Below are 22,171 nucleotides of genomic sequence, written 5' to 3'. Positions count from 1 at the left end.
CCACCACCACCACCACTACCACCATCATCACCTCCATCACCACCATCATCATCATCATCACAATAACTCAGTGGTAATAGACTACATAGATTATACTAGGTTTCTATTCATTCATATTAACACCGATAGAGCTGGCATTTTGAGCTCTGTTATTGGTGGCCACGTCAGCTTCTTCAGAGCCTTGTGTTTGAAGGGTCTGTGGACCGTGCCTCCTCAGCCTCGCCTGCATGGTCTCTGCTCCGGGCTCCTCTCCCTACCCAGCCAGACACCAGCCAACACCCAGGAGAGGCGCCAGTAACCTGACTTGTGTCTTATCTTAACCTTCAAACACTGGGGTGCCTGCTCACAGAGAGAGAGAGAGAGAGAGAGAGAGAGGGAGGGGGGAAGAAAGAGAAAGAGAGCTGGGGAGAGAGACAGTCAATGCACTGGCAACAAAGGCTCATGTGAAAGAACATGAGGCCTTCACAAACCCAAGCCCACTAATTGACGGCTGGAGGGAGTGGGAGAGACAGAGGGAGATATATATAAAAGCCACCAGACCCCCCCCCCCCCCCCCCGCCCCATACCGTACACACAAACACACACACACACACACACACACACACACACACACTATATACAGAAAAATGTATGCACTCACTGTAATGTAAGTCGCGTTGGATAAAAGCGTCAGCTAAATGGTATATATCTGCACTGAACACATCATATGTGCACTGGCTATCTCAGAAAGCATTCCTTCAGAAACGGCACTTGGTTGCATCTCTTTCTTCTCCCCTCATCTCCTCCTTGGTCTTTTCCTCCCCCTGGTCCTTTTCTGCTAAATGCAAACCTCCCTCAATGCACCTTATGCACAACACACACATACACACACACACACACACACACACACACACACACACACACACACAACCATGCACTTATACACAGACATATGCACACACGTGTACGGATGGAGAGAAAGGACCAATTTGCGGTGTTGTCACCCACACGATAATGGCCACCAAGGGCCTAGGGCCACCATTTAATTGCTGTGGCCATGCGTACCAAAGAGGTGCCACACCAATTAATCCCCTTTGTGACGGCCCGTCCCATCTTACGCCCACACCCCCTGGCTGGGCCATCCCACTGGGGCAGAGGTGGGGGGAGGGGGGGGAGGGTAGTGGGTGGAGAGGCACATGAGGCTCCCCCCCGACAATGGGTACCAGATCCATACCCAGCCCCCCCCCCCCCCCCCATTTACCATCCCCCAACATCATTGAATCACCTTTCATCTCTCTACACAAGCTATGATGACAAGCTTTATAGGAGTGCAGAGAGCATTCAACATTTAGACTATACTAGTCTATAATATTACACAGGAGAATTAATTGAATTGAAGTAACAGCTAACTATGGAACCACTTTTAACCATAATTTAACACATACTGTAGATAGTTTCTTTTTGCAACAGGACAAGGACAAATCCTTCAACTAGTCACCTCCAGTACCGCAACGATATTAAGAGGTAAAGGATTAGGGGAGAGAATCATGAATTTTCAGATGCCTGCCTACCCATGGGTCCAGTGTCTTTACCCCAACAAAAGACCTGTCACATCTCCCCATCATCCAGGGGTCCCCTGCCCTCCAGCATGGGACTGAGGTGAGGTCAACTCCCTTAGATATTAGCCTTCATGCAGGGAGCAGCAGGTGAATGGGACACACACCACTGCAGGGAGAGGGAGAGAGAGAGAGAGAGAGAGAGAGAAAGAGAGAGGAGGGGGTGGTGTCCTGGGGTGTGGTGGGTATTGGCCACAGCCAAGGCACTGGACTGGATCGGTCACACACACACACACACACACACACACACACACACACACACACACACACACACACACACACACACACACACACACTGCTTTTGGGGAGAGAATGGATTGGAGGGCGGGGGGAGCTTATGGGCAGAGACCGGTGTGTGTGTGTGTGTGTGTGTGTGTGTGTGTGTGTGTGTGTGTGTGTGTGTGTATATATGGAGGGGGGGATAGTAGCATCTGGCCAACGCGCAGACGTGTACTCAGGCGATGAGGCGCCTCAAGCCCTGGAGGAGGTGAAGAGCAGCACCAGCCCACTGCAGATAGGGAGAGCAGATAGGGGGTGTTCGTAACAATGGCCAGCAAGACAGTCCAGAGCCGCGACCAGACAACTGTCACTTACACACACATTGAAAACTGACAACCCCGTCAACCATCTCTCTCTCATAACCCCTCTCTCTAAACTTCCCTCTCCAGGGTAGCCATAGCTAACTTTCTCCCAGGCCCAATCGCATCTGCCGCAGCAGAGAGAGAAATTAAGAGCCATGAATAAAGAGGAAGTGTCACGTAGGGGAGAGCGCCGAGGCAAGGCAGGGCGCCACCTGACCTTTGTCTTATTTAAAAATCAAAAGGGTGCAACCGCTGGGCCTAAGGGCGTATGCTGAGGGGTGGGCCTGGGGGGGGGGGGGGTCTGAGGGGGGGTATGGGGTTGGCGGGGGTGTCTGGGTGCTAATCCATGGGCCGCCGCTGACCCCTGACCCCGGGGGCATGGAGGGGGGGGGGGGGGGGTCCGCCGGGCTGTGGCTGTGAATGTCAGCCCCCCGAGCGGCTGACACTCCCAAGCCCCTGTAATGATTTATGGGGCAGGGTGCGATCGACACAGGCTCAGCCCTGGGGAGGGCCTAAATGGTAGTTTTGACACCACTGAAAGCCGAGGTTAAAGGTGATCAATAACAAGACACTGGAGGAGGAGAGGGGAAAGGAAAGAGAAGGAGGAGGAAGAGGAGGAGGTAGAGCTTCTTTTTAATTGGGCCTCTCCTCATTACTTGTGTCTTTGTGGGCCATCTCCTCTTTTGCACATGCCTCAAGCATGTTGGTGATGCTTTTTATTTGGAAGGTTTTTGTGTGATTCCAAAGAGCTGACCTCAAGTCAGTCAGCCTTTTATGGTTGGAAGTCCGTGCTTATCGCTGACTCCTGGACAGAGGATTCCGCTCTGTTTGAGTTGGTTGTTACATATCAACTCCATCCTTTCAGCTGTCATTCCTCCTCTCCAAGACTGTGGAATAACTCTCCCTCCTTTAGGGTTCTGTTTCCTTTCTCTGTCATCTTTTCTTTTCTGTTCTACCTGGTCCTCTCTCCGAAACCTCTTATCCATTCGTTTTTTTTTTGCCTTTACATTATGAGTAGTTGTCTTTAATTAATGTTTGAACATGTTTTTGTACCCTAACTCTCTCTCTCTGCATATTCATACAACTCCTACTCCTACCTCTGTGAAGACATATCTACCTAGCTACCAGCTCTTGCCCATGCCTCCCCCCCATCTACATCTCTATCATCACACACACGGCCAAATCGTTCCTTCTTTTTCTCAAGGCTCAAAAACACCGTCTCCCTCTGTGTCTTACTTCTCTGCTTCTCTGGCTGTCATCTGTGTCTGTCTGTCTCTCCATCCTACTCTCCCCCCCAGGGGTGGCAAGGGGGGGGATGTCTGGTTGGTGTGTAGTGTGTATATCCCTGCCCCCCCCCCCCCCCCCACACACACACACACACACACACTCCCCTATCCCCACCCCAGCCCCCCCCCCCCCCCTCCCCTGGTCTTGGAGGATCTCTCAGAAGTGAGCTGATTAAGACTAAGACTGGGGCCTGCTTTCCCTAATCATATCACTGCATCTAAATCATCTGTGTACATTTCTAATTACAGAGTGGCACGCAGCGTCCTTGAGCTCAGCGGCAGGTCTCCATTTCATCTCGCAGTACGTCTCTTCCCCTCCTCTCTTTTTTTTTTTTTATCCCATCCCCTTATTTCCACTTCCTTATTTATTTATTTCTCTCGTGGTCTTTGTTGTTGTTGTCTCTGTTGACTGTTGTGTGCCATAGGACTCATTTACACATGGCTCTCTCCTTTGAACACGGCGACTCGGGGGCAAAGCCAACTATCGGGGCCAGCAGGATCATCTTTGATGTCCCTTTAATGTCCGGTTCCATTTGCAGTTTTTCACACTGAGATGCGCCCATTGGATGGTGTATAACTTCACGCTGCAGAGAGTAAATGCAAATCGCAACAGTAGAAATCGACTACACTGCTACATTAGGTTGTTTGCAGTTCTATACCACATGCTCTTGAACGTTAAACATCCTTTGTTATCGCCACCAGATATCATGGTGTATTTAATAGTAGAGCATATATCTCACCCTCAACTTACTGTACATTTCTTCTCATACTGCACACAAGGCTCTCCTCTCCTCGTTGCTCCTATAAACCTGTTCTCCGTCTTTGATCAATTTGACTTGAACATTTTTGAACATCCTTGATGGCGAAATCCAGACAATCTAAACCTGCACAAGGCTTGGATGACCTTCCCATTGTTTACCACCACGTCTCTTTTCCAAGAACCTTTCTTTTTTTTTTTTCTCTCCTCTACAGTAAACCTTGTGACTTTCTACAAAAGGCATGCTTGAAGGTGAAAAAATGGGGCAAGCTTTAGTGTTGCAATTGCATGGCTTTTTAGTGGAAGGCATCATGGGCAAACAATTAAATTTATAACCTTGTGCATCAGACTTAATGGCCTACACGGCATGTGTGAATAGACAAGGCAAAGGGGGCTTGCCGTGGGATCAATGCAAGAGGGCAAAGCACTCCACTACTCTTTGTCTAGGCAGTCCATCGATGGATTTCTCCTCACACTTCTTTCTCATTCGTATACAATAGGTTTGTCAAGAGTCTGCTCATAGTTTTATTTTTGCTTTGCTGTTATTTTATTGGTAAGTTTGGAACACTAATGACTTAAATGACTAAATTACATATGTGTTTGATTACCTTGTTAGCAGTCTTTGAACAAGGGCAGAGTGCAATCCACCCTTTGGGTTTGTTTATGTAGGCACTGCCAAAATCCGCTAAATTCGCTTTTTCTAACCAAAAAGCAATGGAAGTCATTGCACATGATACTTAACATGTTTGACATGTAATGGCCCAAATCATCTCAAAGTATTTTAAACCAAGTCAGTGAGTCTTCTGAGAGACGTTCTGGTGATTTTGGCATGACATTTAAAAGACGTTAATAATTGTGTACATTGGTTTTTGGTTAAGAAATGTGACGGTAGCTTCATAAACACCAAAGGGTTGATTGCACTCTAGAAACAAATATGTGATTTTGTCAAGTTTTCCTTTGATATCAAACATTTTGCTGAATTATTTGTTTACACACACAATGTAGTAAAGCAAGCTCATGATGCATTTATAAGTTATAGTCTTCAAGAACCAATAGCTATATATCATTAATTTAACGTTAAAAAATGTATGTACCAATCCCAGATTGCCCCTTTTTGTCACACTGACAGTGTTTGTTGCACTGACAGACTGAGGTAGTTTTAAGGCCCCCGTCGTCATAAATCTGGGATACCATCCACTTCTTTTCTTCAAAAACCAGAAAGGAGAAAAAGGGAAAGGGGAGAGGAACTTTTTAAACTTGCACTTATACCCTTCTATATATAGGGCTATACCTTGGAGTCTACATGAAGGGGGAATCATATAGCTACAAGGCCTGGTACAGTATTATAAATAACACAAGACTTTTCTCCCTCACTCTTTCCTCCAGTTCGCCACTGGAGCGTTTCATATGGTAACTAGGTGTTCACTGTGTGGCCACATTGTTGTGGCCCATCTTTCAAGTCGCTCAGAGGAGAAACCTTGAGGTGGGGAAGAGAAGGAATTTTTGATGAAAAATGCATTATTCCATCCTTCTATCCCCCTCACCCTCTCCCCACCCCATCTTTGACTCCTGCAGTGGGAGTGGAGTATTTATTACATAAACGGTGAGAAGAGGGAAAGAGAAGTCAGAGAGAGGGGAAGAAAGCGAGGGATGAGGGGGAACCTGCTGGATCTTTCGCCTAGCAGGTCTACTGTAGGTATAACGTGGGTTATATGGAACGTAATGCACATTTGTCTCCCTTCCTTGCCCCGCTTCCATCTGTTCACTATTGTGACTTCATTTGTGTTTCAACACGCATTGATAACATACAGTACTGCATGTCATCAAAAAGGTGTCGTTCACATGTTGGGATTGCAGTGACTGCCTCGAAACATGCTACACCATGGGCATGTTTTAAACACTGACGTTGTATTCATTTGTTGTGCTTTTATCCTCGATTCTTAATCAAGTGCATCATTTTGTATGTGTCCCTTGTCTGAAGGTACTGATCTAAACTAAACGTATGCCAACCATAAAGTGACGATGTAAGATAACTAGGTTAAGGTTAAACCCAAACATTGCACAGACATGTGAAGTAGGATGTGACTTCACATTCATTGAAGTATAGTAAAGGGAAATTCAATGAACACTCAAATGTAATCTATGCATGTTGCACTGGATTTGAACCCCCGTCCCCCACATACTCAACAACTTTGCTTGTCACTGAGCTATGGAATGTTTGAGGTGTGTGCTGATATTCAACCTGTGTATTCAGCACTCACTAACCAAAAGTGGTTATCTGAACCTTGTTTGCAGCTCATATGATTTTAGACATAATATTAGACATGGGAAATGCTGTACGTACGTTTCGAGAGTGTCCGGACGGTACGTTTTGAGATAGATTCCCTGGTTCCTAAAGAAGGGGGTTAGTTAAAGGACGTAGGCACAGGAAAAACATAGCTATGGAGAAAACATGGCTGCACTTACGTTGATTAACTTCAACAACACTTCTCATTTCAGAACATTCTTTAATGTTAAGGTGAGATTTCATACGTGGTGCTCTATTCGTAATATTTAAGAAATTGACTTAAACTAAATTGGGGCTTATTTGTACAGTAATTATAATATGTGTTTATTTAAAAACGAGACAGATTCAGTGCAATCTAACATACATTGTAGTGACGTGTGAGAAATATTATAAAGACTGTTTACTTGTTGTTCATCAAGAAATCCTTGGTATGTTATAGAACAGAATTATACCCCATGCTAATACACCAAAGGTGCTTAATGCATCTGTAGAAGTCAATCAAATCAATGGTTAGGGCACCTGACACCTGCCAATCTGCTCTCCGCCTCCAAATTTGAGGCATTTGCAACATACTTCAGAGATAAGATAACTGATATTAGGTTGAGTATCACTCAGGCAAGACTTGTTACAGCACCCTCTTCCACCACATGAAAGCACTATGAACTCTTGTGCAGTGGTTTTTGACAATTCCACAACGGTGACACAGTGATTTGACAATGATGATGATTCAAACATTCCAACAATTATTTGTTGTAAGTCGCTTTGGATAAAGGCGTCTGCTAAATGCCATAAATGTAAATGTAAACACAATGAAAAATGCCCATGGGGTACTGACATGAACTGTATGGACTGGTGAACCATGTTAAGGGTTTAGAGCCGAAAGTAGCCAGAGTAGAGTGACTGCATACCCTTCTGAATGATCAATTCAGCTACCTTGAGAACCCTGTTGTACTTTAAAATCTGGGACTACTTACGGTATGTTCCAGTGGCTCTTCCTCTCAGGAGCATATAGCTCTTCAACACCTCCTCACAGTCACAGCAAGAGAAGAGGAGAGAGAGAATCGCATGAAGTGCATTATCCGGGCCATTATTTCCATAATTGCCAGCATTGTTGTGGTGTTTGTAATGTCATTAATAACAGCCTCTGCCGTATAATGCGCTTAATGTTATTTATCTGTTGGCAGATAGATGCTGCTAATCCTCATTCATTTGCTGTGGATCAATGCAAATCCGCTAGCGCGAACTAAAATCCCCCCCTGAGCCGCTGGTTCCTAATGTATTTTCCCACCATTAACCAGCCATAATCCCTGCTAATCATCGCTAATCCACATCTCCTGTGTTTGATGATACTTCCCTGATGAAGGAGGCATCCGTGTGCACAAACGCCCCGGCGCCAGAACAGCTCCTCTCTCTCCGAGAAGTGCTGGCATCAGCCCACTTGTAACATATGCTGTGAGAGAACAGAGAGAGGGTTGCTAACCTCTGCCTTGGCAGGCAAGTGAAACGGTTGTGGTTCCCTTTTATGAGGCGAGTTCCCTATTGTGTGTTGCTTTTATGATCCGGAACAGGTCACTAAGGTGCATCCATTTAGCTCAATCTCTAAGAATCTCAATGAAGGACAATATGGAAGAGGTTATGGCACAATACCTCGTACCTTATGTACCTTTCCATTCTCTTCATACATGTTTCTTGACATCTTTTGTGAATTTGTCTGAAATTGTATTCCCCCTGTATCCTCTCTCTATCCTTTCATCCTTCACCTGACCTGGTTTCCTATAATTTTCAATGACTTCTCTTAGAAGAACTTTCACCCATTCACTTCATGACTCTTTCTCTCACTCACCAGGTGCTTCAGTATCCTAAAATGGAACAAACAAGCATGATCCTCTCTGTCCTTGACACCCTGGTGGAAGAAGTGCACTCACCTGAGAATGGGAGGGCATGGAAGAGGAAGTCATCCCGCTGCACAGGGGCAAAAGTCTGTGGAATGAAATGGTAATCAAAATAGTTTTCATTTAGTTGATTATTTGGTTTCTTTCAATGTCATCACCACATTTGCAGTACATTTCTGTGCGCTTTCCCCCTTTGACAGGTCACTTGACCTCAGAGGCCACTTTGTTACCTGAGGTCAGTGCTGCCAGGAAGTCCTTCGTGCCAGGGATGTCCGTACACAGCCGAGAGCTAAATGGCAGACAGGGAGATGGTGAAAGGCAAATTTCGTCATACAGTTGACCTTCATATCTTGTACCTGTACACCTGATTTAAATTCCACTTTTTGAGACCACAACTACATTTAAGTGCAAGTATTAGTATTTATTGTATATGCATACATATATATATATATATATATATATATATATACATATTCACCTGCATTCACCTGTATTCACCTGCACAAGTAAAACTTTGCTCTCATCATCCTTAAACCATAGAAGCATATCCTACAACTCAGAAGCTAAATCAACTTCACTTATATACATATGTATATCTATATATCTATCTATATCTATATCTATCTATATATCTATCTATCTATCTATCTATCTATCTATCTATCTATATATATATATATATATATATATATATATATCTACATCTACATCTACATCTACATCTACATCTATATCTATATCTATCTATTTATCTATCTATCTATCTATCTATCTATCTATCTATCTATCTATCTATCTATCTATCTATCTATATAGATAGATAGATAGATAGATAGATATATATATACATACATATACATATACATATATATATATATGTATATAAGTGAAGTTGATTTAACTTCTGAGTTGGATGTGCTTCAGCCAATAGTCTGAGGATGGTGAGTGCAAAGTTTTGAAAGAGATTGTATAAGGTGGTGCATGTTTTGGTTAACCATACCATACCATTACCATAAGACATATTTGATAATGAAGTAGTGGTATTTCATCAGATGTTCTTTGGGATTTTATGGGGATTTCTGGTGCTTGTTTTGGATATTTAAATATTTGAAAAGAAAGAACATTAGAAAATGAACATGGCTGAAACATGACAGCCTACCATGTTTGGCCCCAGACCTGAAATAATGTGATTAATTTATGCTGTCCCAAATATGAATGCATAATACTGATAGCCTACATTGACCAATTATAATATGGTACAGACATAATTCCAGGTGGTTCAGACAGGCAGTTTCGTTTTGTTTACCATCCTCTGACAGACTTCAGGAAAATTCAAAGCCTGAATACATACATATACATTGTTCAAAAATCTGTGATTTACTATTTTGCTATTGTCATACCGGTATTCCATGAAATACGATGTCAGATATTCTCTATCTCATATTCCACCTAAAATGTTTTGCCCAATGACTCTGACAACTCATCCAGTTGTACCAACACAGTTTCACCTTCTGGGGGCGCTTGAGACTCGCCGTTCAGTGGTTCACTTTCATCAAACCTAATTTGGACTCATTTGCGGCTGTCATCATACTGATTTCTCAAGGCCTATTTTCTATTTATTCGAATGTGAAGTTATGTGTAAAGGACTCGAATATTAACGATTTGATGAGACACAATTGCTGTGAAGTGTGTGTGTCAAATTGATCCGATTTGATTAATCTGTGATATTTGTTTTACTAGCCTATTGGATGATACAATCCGAACGCTCATCACGATTTTACAAGGAGCATACAAAGATCACAACGTTTGTATCACTAAATAAAGCGGAAATGGCAGTATATGTAATTGGGCGGCTTTATAATATGGGTATCACAAAGTGGGAGGGAGACAAAAAGATGTTCTTGATAACACATGTAGAAATAATAATTATCTATGCTATTCAAAGTGTGACATTCTAAGAAGGAAAGTAATGAAGCGTGTTTTGTGATGTTCTCTCTAGACTACTTTTTGCGTTGGTGACTCTGGACATCACAAGAATATCTCTCTGGCACAACGTGAAAAGTTTGTAAGTTTTTCCGATTTTTGGTTCATCCTTTTGATGGTTACCCGAGTGGCCTGCACAAAAGAAGTGGGAGCCCTTTTGTTACAACTTCAGTTTGTGTCAGAAAATGATGTCCAACTCCATATTTGTGGCTATATGACTCTTCAATAGTCACATAGCCTCTTTTTTTTTGCATTTATACAAAGACCGAGGGTGTTGTTCTTTGGGAGTAAAACAAAGTCAAATTATATCAAATATACCGAATATCATTGGTCCTTGTGCTAATGTCAAAGACAGACAGCACATGTTTTAATTGGCCTACAATAACACCTCAAAAAGATACGTGAGAATACGCTACTCTTTCGAAACTTAATTTGCTTGATCGAAACAGTTTTACTGGAAATGTCTAACTTACCAACTGCCCTGTGAAGCTAAGATCAGTTAGGTATGGTTGTAACATACTACACCTACTGATATTAATTATCGCCAAATGCACATTTCTAAGAGTGATCTGTGTCATTGAAACATGCAATGAAATACTTCATAGTTACATTTATGTGGCACATTTGCCTGACACTATTTGCCTGACTAATATTTTCCTTTCGGAATGTCAACCTCTATATTCTCGCTAGAAGAGCCATTTCATTTTAGGTTAATCTGCATTTAGTTGATGAAACTATCGGCATAGGTCACCGAATTGTGTGTTTAAATGATCATATTCTTCAGATTTAGAGTATGCCTATACGTACTGCAAGCCTATAGCCTACGTGTTTTGCTGAAGATCGTTTATATTATAGGCTACTAATTTCTTTGAAGATGATTTGGAGATATTGTGACTATTTTATCTAATGATAGACTTATAAAAGTATAGAACAATGTTGAACATTTTGTTCACGTATCTTTATGGACACTTTGAGATGCTTGCCTGGTGTGATTCGTACTTATGCATTCATAAACATTCTGAGCCGTGTCACATAATTGGGTTATTATTAGGCCTTGTGGTCATGAAAGTGACGGAAAGCCTTCGAGGCACTCCACTCTAAAAGCAAGAAATCAAAAGTTTATGATACGAGATAAGGTGTGTAATTTAATAGGACAGGTTTTTTAAAAACACTCAGTTTTACAGTCGGTGTATTGTGGGCGCATCAAGTGTGATTATATTTTCGGTAGTCTATTGCTGCTGAGTGCCTGTCATTAGTAACCTGCTAATAATTAAGTGTGCTATCGTCATATGACAATATACACACAATAATAATAATAGTAATAATACTAACAATAATTATTAGTATTGTTAGTAATATTACATTATTATTATTATTATAATAAGATAGATAGATAGGTAGGTAGGTAGGTAGGTAGGTAGATAGATAGATAGATAGATACTTCAGTCAATGAAAAGACACTATTTTCGTATTAATATTGCACAATTTAATACTGCGATTACACAAAGATGTGAACAATGTCAGGGTTTGTGTGAACTTGATGCGGAATGCCTGAGGTAAAATACTGTTGTGTCTATTCCCTTTAACAGCACATGTACACAGCGTCTGATTAAAAATGAATCCAAATTACATAACGGAGTACTGGTTAAAATGTTGTATTCAACACTTTCTGACGGCTTGAATCAGAGTTGGCAAGCACAAAACACACAGTTTGTGTGCATTGGATTTCTTTACCACAATGATGATCTTTTTTTTCGCCTAGTGGTTTCACAATAGTTAGCAACAAAGGACAACGAGTGGTTTTGTTCTTAATGAAGACAAAAGACCTTTTCTTGTATATACGTTTTATGTAAGTAATAAAATATTACTATAACATAAATATAAATGTGACTTTGCAGTCTACATTTAGCAATCAACATACAACCAATGTAGTAAACAAAACATATTGAAATCCACTGCAACATAACCATTAACAGAGCCAAACAAAAAAAGCTCCAAACACATTTAGGAAATAAATATATATATAAATGGTCAGATTCATAAATGAAATCATATTAAAATATCTTCTTGGAATTAGTAAGTGTACAAAACTGCCCGGAAAGAAACAAAAAACAAACAATATCTCAGAACAAATACATGTTTACATATTCGACATATTTACATATTGGAAATAATCCTGGCAACGTTTTCTTTAAAATCTTTTTTGAAAAAAGTTGTTGTTTCCCGCTGTATCGAATAGCACTGCAGTATGCATTTGCACTAAACTGTCCATCCAAATACACCAGATCTTGAGAATCGACACACAACGCATGAGTTTATCAGTTTCCTATTCATGTCCAGATCAGAAAAAAATAAATATATCTAAAACAGGTCCCTTCATCACTTTTCATTAGAGAAGTGTCTTATTTTCTCCGAATATAGTGGTTATAATACAATAATAGAATGGTATATAATGGATACCTTAATGGATACCTCAAATCAAGAAGGTATAGATTCAAAATTCTAGTTTTAATGACAACAGAGAGTACAGCGTGACACTTCGACCTGGGGCACTGAAGTTACCTGAGATATTACTTTCATTTCGTAGTTAACCAATCTCTCTCTAAAGGTGTGGTTGGAATAGCTTGGCAGTTAGCAATGTAAGCTGACAGTGCCTTGTAGTGATTTTAGGAACCTGTAAACATGAAAATACTGTGTAAAGGCCTACCTGAAAACAAATCAGCGCATGATGTTATGAACATAATTATGAAATTGCAGTGATAAGATCAAGGAAAGAATAAGTGCTCCATGCAAAAATAAAACAATAATAACAAAACAATACCAAAACCGAAAAGAAACACGTGTTTCATAATAATAATCCATATTGCCCTTTTAGCGTCTGTTGCTATCTGCAAATTTCGACGTGGTCAGCTGCAAAGCATTAATATTTTAAGGCTGCCAGAACTGAGATGTCCTATTGCATTTGTCATTTTGAAATGCATCTGACATTAAGTGTGAGGATTTTGTCAACGGGTGCCATAATTTTCCATCACCTTTTCACCAACTCCTCTGGCCACTGACGTAGACAGATAGGGTAGGAGGCGTTTTTTTATGAGTTACAGTACATACTAATAAATGATAGAAAGAATAAACACATTTGCAGAACAGGAGAGACACTGAAGTTAAAAATATTCCAAACAAATCAAACATCACAATTAATATAACAAAGAAAGAATAGGCTAATTATTAGGAATCTGGTTAATCAGTATAAGCCTGAAAAGTGTTCTTTGTATGTGTCTCCTTTGTTGATCATTTTCAGGCAACCACCTCGCACTGGTGAGCGCGATCAGTTCAATACACACCAAGAAGAGATGGCCCCATTTGCAACATTTAATTGATTCCCTTTGAACAGCCATGAAACATCGAATTTACTTTATCGTAAGTCTCCTCCATAGAATTTTGGTAAATAAAGATGTTTAATTTAAAATGCGCATGAAATCAATTCAGTAGTAGTGTATGCTTTTTTCAATCTATTTGTTGTACCACAATCTCCGGTTACTGAGGACAAAACTCATCTGTCCAACTTTGCCATGTCTCTTTTCTCTCAGGAAAACCAAAGCAAAATTAAATACTGTAAACTCCATAGTCCTTTCCCTTTTGTTTTTTTCTTTCCCCCGAATGGTAGAATTGTTCATGAAAACAGTCACTGCACAGGACTCTGTAGTGTGTGGTGTAGAGGGGGGGTCTCCGCTTGAGAATATACGTCCTCCATATTCGGATGAGGAACCCCCACTGGTGTCATTCTTTTCTCTTTTTGTCTTCTGTTGCAAAACCAAACACGGACAACCTCTTTTTCCAACTGAAGAGAGCCGGCTAAACTGCTGATTTCATGGGCGGAGGGCTTGGGGCATTTTAAGAAATGATTTTCCAGCGCCCCTTTCACCCCGACTTCAATCGAGGTCCTCTTCTTTCGTTTCCTGCCCTGCGCAGCAATCTTGTCCAAATTGGTCGGACTGCCCGTGTTCGAGTCTGTCTCCTCCAGCCACTTGTTTAGCAGCGGCTTAAGTTTGCACATGTTCTTGAAGCTGAGCTGCAGAGCCTCGAACCTGCAGATAGTGGTCTGCGAAAAGACGTTTCCGTAGAGGGTGCCCAAGGCCAAGCCCACGTCTGCCTGCGTAAAGCCCAGTTTGATCCGCCGCTGCTTGAACTGCTTGGCGAACTGCTCCAGGTCGTCGGAGCTAGGCGCGTCCTCGTCCGAGTGGTCCTGGTGGTGGCTGAAAGCCTGCTGGGGGGACTCCATCTGGTTGTCAAGGCTACCTGTGTCGTCGTGGAGTGGGTCCCGCATGCCATGGTGCAGAGACGCGGGCTGGGGGCTCAGCATTGCGTTGAGGTTCGTGTATCCCGGCTGCGAGTAGACGAGCGACTGGTGGCCGTTGGAGGCGGGGGACAGTGGGGACAAGTGGTGCGTCGTGGTCGGTGCCCAGGACCCATGGTGACTATTCTGCGTCTGCTGGTGCACCAGGTGAGATCTATGGTGGAAACCGCTGCTGAGGTCCTCTCGGCTCGCCTGAACACTGGCTTTGTTGTGCTCCTGTTGCCCGATATGGGTACCGGTGGTCCAGTCGGTATTGGAGGTGGGCAGCCACTGGTGGTGCGTCAGGCTCATCGGATGTCCCGTGTTGGTCGCCGCTAGCCCTTGCAAGTACTCATGGTGCATCATTTTCTGCACCTCTCTGTAGGTCGTCCCCTGATGCATCCTGTCCGAATCCGGATGCATGAGCGGGTTGGACGGTAAGGAGTTATTCCTCGGAATATACTGAGCTGTTGTCGCCATGGCTCCGACTTCGAAAACTGACTAGTACTTCGGAGGTCTCGAGGCTTTAGAGCCAAAAACGCAACAACCTGCTCTGGGAGGTCTTTGGGAAGAGCGAGGACACGCCTCCCCTTCGCTGGCATTGGCTCCTCACCGATTCAAGCCCACCAGAGGCATATTCAATAGGCGCAACGTTTCAGAACGTTGCAGAGAGCATTTTACGCATAGAATGGCTCGGGCTGTGTTTTACACATGGTATAGAAACATTTTCATTCGATACATCAGTTTTCTATTTGGGGCATTTCGTAACTTTGCGCATGTTGTATTTGCCCCAGGAATCCGTTTTACCCCTCTCACGGGCTGCTTGGTGGCTGTTGGGCGCACAATCCCGCTTACTCGCAATTGGTCGCCTACACAACATTGCCTCTTTTTTTCCATCCATTCCCTCATAGATAGGCAGCGAGGTTGGACAAACTGGGAAATTATTGGGTTTCGCTAGGTTTGTACGGGTTGTTTTGCAAATAACCACGTGGGGGAGTACGGAGATCTATTTGAGGGGGTGACAAAAATCCCCCCTCCACCTTGATACCCTGATGACTAACTGTAGCGCTCCCTATTTAAGTAGATTAGTATTCTAGCACATGTTCCAGAATTGCAACCACCCACAAACCGAGATGCATGTAAATACGCACTGTGATGTAGATGTTTCTATGAATATTGTGAAATTGTGTCATTTATTTGTATTGTTTTAGGAATTTAATTATGATGTCGTCATCACCCAGTTTGATATGGTATGTTATACCCTATTTTATAGTCTCTCTCTATCTCTCGCTCTCTTCACACACACACACACACACACACACGCACACGCACGCACACGCACACGCACACATTGGCAGTTGATTCTGAGGTGATACCTAACACCTTGTCGTTAGAGCTAAGGTTTTTTAAGTAATCCCAATGAATTGGTTTATAGACTATGCGAAATATTTAGGCTGAGTATATGAAAAGATAGATCATATCTTGGAATCATGGGATAACATATTGGCTACCTAATGCACAGTGCATGTTTACAAAACTTATAATGATCCATCCAATGCAAGGTTGTCATATCAAACTGTTCCCAAATGCATGTGGAAATATATAATTTTCATAGCCGTGAATATGTGGACTTATGCCAAGCTCAATAAAAACAGAAAGTATTTCATAGCATTTTCTCTCGAAGCATTTTACTAAACAGCAACTTAGAGCGAAATCCTATGTTTCTCCCTCCTGGCTTCTTCCTCACTCCTCTCCCGGTTGATCTGATTATTTTTCCCTTCACGTTTTGTCCCAATAGCAAATTACCAATTCTATGAATTGCAAAGCAGCCTCAGAGACGCTGAGGGGTAGAGAGGGGGGAGATGCGAAGATTGAAAGGGATCTTTGCAAACACAATCACGTTCTTAAATGGAAATGCGGGGCTTTAAACAAATCTTACATCTCTCCCGTTCCAGTCGCCTAAAACTCCGCAATCAGGCACATGTTCCACTCCTTCCAAAACCGAAGCATTTTGGGAGATTTTTCAGGCATCAGTCCTATTTTAATTATTTACCTGAATGCAGTTTTAAATCTCACGCGCGTGTTTATGTGTTTGTTCTCGTCTTTCACATGCGAGTGCTCTCTGTTTTTGCAGGAGAACACACAAATCTTCATTTCAATCCCGGGACCTGAACACGATTTAACGGTCAGTATGCTCTTTTTTTGCTAAGAGGTGTCCTTGCTTAACTCTGGCTCGACAGTGAGGAATGTAGCGAGTGTGTGTATATGATGTTCTTGGGGTCACAGGTGCTCGTCATCATCTCCTGAAAGGCGTGGTTTTGTCAAACCATCCTTTATATATTTATTTTAGATGACTATGGGGAGACAATCCCCACGAGTTATAATTTAAGAGGCATTACAGTGTCTGAGGAGTTACTAGGGTTTTTGTAAAATATTTTCCCAAATATTAATTTTAATGACATATTTTAACATATAACAATGTAATACCAATTATTATTGACATGTTCTTTCGTTAACAACACACTGGCAATGGCTTAGCCTTTAGCACAATAACTGAATAAAATGAATCAGTTATTGAAGCACTTTTCTGATTTGCTCCTCTTGACTCGCAGATGAGCCACATATGTAACAAAGAATAATCAGTGCAAACTAAACGTAATATTGAAAACTGAAATAACCTCTTCAAGACTTTCGGTTGTCAATTTAAAATATAGCACTGTGGCTTTGTTATTCCAAAAAAACTATTTCCACATGGGGGAAAAAATGCAGAATCAAAATAACAGTTTAGTGGATATGCATCTTATCATCATTTGATCTGCTTAGGCTATCCACGTCCTTTCTGTGTTGTGTAGTCAGGCCCAAAGATTTTTTAAACCAGACGAGGACTTTTTCAGAGCCCTGAACCCTTAGAAATTACTATGTCGGTTGCAACTGCCGGAGATCAGAGTTCCACGACTCAGTTAATGAAGATGCGTTACCATTCAGTCATTCTCGTCTCAGAGTCTATAAAAAGCGGTTATTTCTGCCGGGGAAGCAGCCAGTCACACAGACCAACTCTTGTGCTTTGCAAGCCATCGTAGAGCACTGGAAAAAAGATCCAGATGCTCACCCCTCTCTTTGTAGAGAATATGGCCTTGTGTGGAACGAGGTGAATTTTTGCTAGGACGCACGAGGTTGCTATGGAGAGCGCGCTGAAAGGGATCACACAGATCTTACTGATGAATGATAGTCTAGGCCTTACAGGAAAAGGAAAAAAATGGGCACGATATGATGGATTCTTGAAAAAGATTGTAGGACATAATTATGGGGTTTCAATACAACTGACTATTGAGCATGACACATGGTGATGCGACTACAGGAAGCCGGGATGACCCTATCCGAAAATAATAGTGTCCATTTTAAACAGCCCCCTTGTATCGCATTGGACCCTCTCAAAACATCCTTCCGACCCCTTTCCTTACAATGTTCTTTTTTTATAATCCGGCAACGTTTAAGAAAAGTAACCTATGTTGAAATCTGAGGGGGAGACCTTCGTATTCAATGCGACACTCTATAGTTAAGTAGGCCTATGTGTTAGGCTTCAATATTGGCATTTGTAAAATATGATCTCTCTCTCTGACACTGATGCAAGTCCTTGTAGAGCCTATCCACGCTCCTATTACTTCGTTTGTGTACAATGTAGCCGATACTCTCCAGAATAACTCGCATCAATGATTTCCAATTCACGAATCTGTAAATGAAGTGCAACCAATGCCGTAATGTTTTGGGCCCAATGGCCTATTATCAAAAGTCTTCCTTTTTTTCTCAGGATGCCTCGCGCTCCCTGTCAGTCACGTGTTACAGCCTCACGTGGGAGCTCCTCTACTTGAATACAATTATAACATGGACGCATCCCAACCAACCGCATGGTTCACTCTTGAATTAAATTAAATTTACTCATGCATAGACAGGTAATATTCTGATATTTACCTATCCAAAACAAAATTGGTCTGTCATTTAAATTAGTAGTCAACGTACGTCTGTTTTAAAATTGGCTAAGTGTTACATTAAATGGCAGAGATTGTATAAATAAAGCTGGACAACGTCTTATTACAATTTCTTACTGTCTTTTTTTCTCTCAATCTGTTTCTCTCAATCAAACACTCAATTTAAAAGTACTGTTTCATTCAATAGGCCACTGTCATGAGTGCCTTTATTACTGCTCAAGAGGTTTGTGCAAAATGCAAATACCTATAAAATGATTCAAATATGTGTTTTATTTTCTCAATAGATGTCTGCCCTTGAGAAAAGAAAGAGATGTAGAAATTCGGAGTCTCAACAGCCTAGGCTTGTTGAAGTTTGTAGCTCTATATTTCCTTGAAGTATGATTTATATAGCACACATCCCCCTGCAATTTAAAAAGTTTCAAAATAATTAAAGCTGAAAGAGATGACCCTCCGCGCGCTAAAACACACCTATTTCCCAATTCTGGAGGGGGCACACAACCGACCGTTCAACTTGCCACTGGTTATATTTGGATTTTAAAATTCAAATCCCCAAAGTAAAGCGATGGAGCAGAATAATATTCACACAAACTTGCTCAATCAAACAATTGTAGTTTTTTTTCACGTTCATTCTTTAGTTTTGATAGACATGCGTAATAGGCGCTAAATGCGATTGCCCATTTGCCTATACAGTTTGAAGACCAAAACGTCCTGCGCTTTTCAGGTAACTTTTTTCCCATCCCTTTTTGGCTAATGAACTCGGGCGATTCTGCCAGAATCCCCCAGAGAATGCGAGGGGAACGTTTCTCTTGTGGTAAAAGGTGCGAGTTTTCTCCCTCTATCTCTCGACTAATTAGGCGGGGGTCTGAACACGCCAGGATGAATATTCATGAAAGGCACCGGCGCGCAATTAGTGGAGAGTTCCTAACTTCAATCCCCAACCAGCACTGCGCGCAGCGGAATGGGGTACCGTCCCCCTACTCGGGATGCGTCTGTGGTGTCGAGCCAGCCACTCTTTGAACACGCTATTCTTGTCCGCTCCTATCCTGCCGTTTAAAAGGCAGCCACCAAAATGACTCTCTTGCCCACTTAACGCCACATCCCAAGGGAATAACAAATAAACCAACAATACTGCACCGATTTTTAAAGTTAAACTTAATGCCCGAAGAGAAACTTAGAAATCACTTTGATACGTTTTCAATTTGATAGTCATGGTTTTACAAATAATTATCTAAGTTGAGAAGATCAGATACAAAGTTTAAAAAATATAGTCAGAGATAGAGGGATACCCAATTAGCCTACTCAAATGCAGAATCTTTAATAACTAATAACAAACATTAGTTATTGAAAACATCCAAATGTATGAATTGTAAAAAGACACACACACATACGCACACACACGCACACACACACACACACACACACACACACACACACACACACACACACACACAATGATTAAAGCCAATACGTATCACATTTCAGCGTTCCAAACCTTGGCCCTTAAAACAGCTGTCTCCCTCCCTCCGCCCCTAAGCCCCTGTCTACCTGCCTGGTGGGGTGTTTGGCGGCAGGAGTCCTAGCCTGTGTGGCTGCCTGTCCGTCCACAGAGGACCCACAATCCTCTACTTTGAATTCAAAGGTGATCCTTATCCTCTTTCCCCCCCTCCTGGCCTGTGCGCTTTGCTTCTTGGTTCCTTAAAGACGAGTTTATGTATGTATGTATGTGCGGAGGGGAACACGGGGAGGTTTTAGAGGGTTGGGGGAGATAAGCAGTGGAATTTGTGCCGTGTGAATATGGATGGGGTCCCCACTCTTAGAGTGCAGCAGATAGATAGGTAAACAGCTTGTGGGCTGGAGGGGTGAGATGCATGCACCTGAATACATTTGGGCCTCTCTTTTCTCTCTCTCTCTCTCTCTGCTGTTTCTCCTCCGAAGGTCTATCAAATCATTCGTCTTTCTCTCCTTTTGGTGGGGTAGTGTTGTGTTGTGTGCTTGTCTTTGGTCACTCTCCGGGATTTGAAAAAAGTTCCGTTATCAACACGCTGAGCGCCGTGGTGTGTTCTATTCTGTTTGGTAGTTTTGCGCCAGTTTGTCAGAGGTGTGCTGATGTTGTCTTATTACACACCTTGTGGTGTAGGAGTAGAGGCCTCGTATGTTCCATTTGAAAAGACACGGTTGACCTCCACCTCCTCCTCCTCCTCCTCCTCCTCCTCCTCCTCATCATTATCGTCATCGTCACCATCACCATCATCATCATGGCCACCTCCACTATCATCATCATCCCTCTTTCTATTTTTCGCAATGCCTGGATCTTCTCTTCCTCTCTCCCCCTCTCCAGCCCTCCCTTTTCCGCTAGTACCCTTCCCCTTTGTTCAGCTAGTTGGGATGATTAGGAGAACCATTAATATGATCATCACAGACAAGGTGCTGAGTTTCTCTCCTCCTCTCTCCTGACAGGGGCCTTAAGACAAGCCGGCACGTGCAACATGCAGGCCGCGACCCCGACAGGACACGCAGCGGAGTCGGAGTCGTCACGTCCCACGTGTGTGTGTTGGTGTGTGTGTAAGCATGTTGCCCCCCCCACCCTCCCACCCCTACCCGAATATCTGTCCGTCCTCCCCACCCATCCACCCTTTCATCCTCTGCTCCCTGCACTGGACCGGAATATGAGCAAGCAGAGACGCACAGAGAGAGAGATGGAGATAGAGAGAGAGAGAGAGAGAGAGACAGAGAGAGAGAGAGAGAAAGAGAGAGAGAGAGAGAGAGAGAGAGAATATATTTTTTTTAACTTAGATAAAGGAATAGATTAACTTCTGCAAGTGGTATTTATGCCAGTAGCATTAGTGATACCAGCAGTACATAGACATGAGTGAGAAGGCAAATATGAATTGTGTTAAGCACACAACTAATATTTTTTATCTATCCAATTGAAAAGCTTGTGCCACTGTAGAAACTTCGAGAAATGGCGAAAATATTAGCTTTGCCTGAGAAATGAAGTGGAAAATGAGACTACAGAGCGGTAAAAAAAGGGGGAGAAAAAAAAAAGAAAGAAAGAGAGCAAATTCATACAGCAGGTGAGGTAAAAGCAATGCTACCCAGTCGGTTCTTACAGTATGATGAATCTGTGCATAGGCTTCATGTAATTCAAAGCAGAAAGGGATTAGACAGAGAAGCCCTATGTGGTCTGGGGTTCTCTCTGAGGGCGAGTGATCGGTTCTCTTCTCTGCCCCTCGGGTACCTCCCGTAGCCCTGGCACCACACCAGCCCTCTCCAGACACACACAGCTCCCCACATTACTGCACACTCTTCCACAGGCCCCAACCGCAAAGTTATTAATGAGCTGTTTAATTTTAATTAGATAGTAATTCATGTTAATGCTTGCTTAATGGAGCCAAATAATTCCCCTCGGTCACTCGGGGTCTTTATGCTTCGTTTACCGGCCCCCGCAGTTATTCTCCCTTTTGTTTTTAT

At 42.6% G+C, this 22,171-nt stretch overlaps 1 protein-coding gene across 1 annotated transcript; it reads right to left on the bottom strand.

Annotated features, from left to right (window-relative positions):
• Positions 1–14,040: 14,040 nt before the first annotated feature.
• On the bottom strand, positions 14,041–15,209 carry pou3f1 (POU class 3 homeobox 1). Its single transcript, XM_083679539.1, has one exon. It carries the CDS (start codon positions 15,192–15,194, stop codon positions 14,064–14,066), a length of 1,131 nt encoding a protein of 376 aa, XP_083535665.1. The 5' UTR covers positions 15,195–15,209; the 3' UTR covers positions 14,041–14,063.
• Between the last annotated feature and the right edge of the window lie 6,962 nt (positions 15,210–22,171).

This window comes from Argentina silus (genome assembly GCF_951799395.1).
Source record: "Argentina silus genome assembly, chromosome: 10".
Classification (NCBI taxonomy): Eukaryota; Metazoa; Chordata; class Actinopteri; order Argentiniformes; family Argentinidae; genus Argentina; species Argentina silus.
This window is presented reverse-complemented; position numbering and strand designations above follow the sequence as displayed.

What these genes read in the sequence shown, in the direction of transcription:
- pou3f1 (XM_083679539.1), bottom strand. Translation starts at nt 15,194, where the DNA reads ATGGCGACAACAGCTCAGTATATTCCGAGGAATAACTCCTTACCGTCC.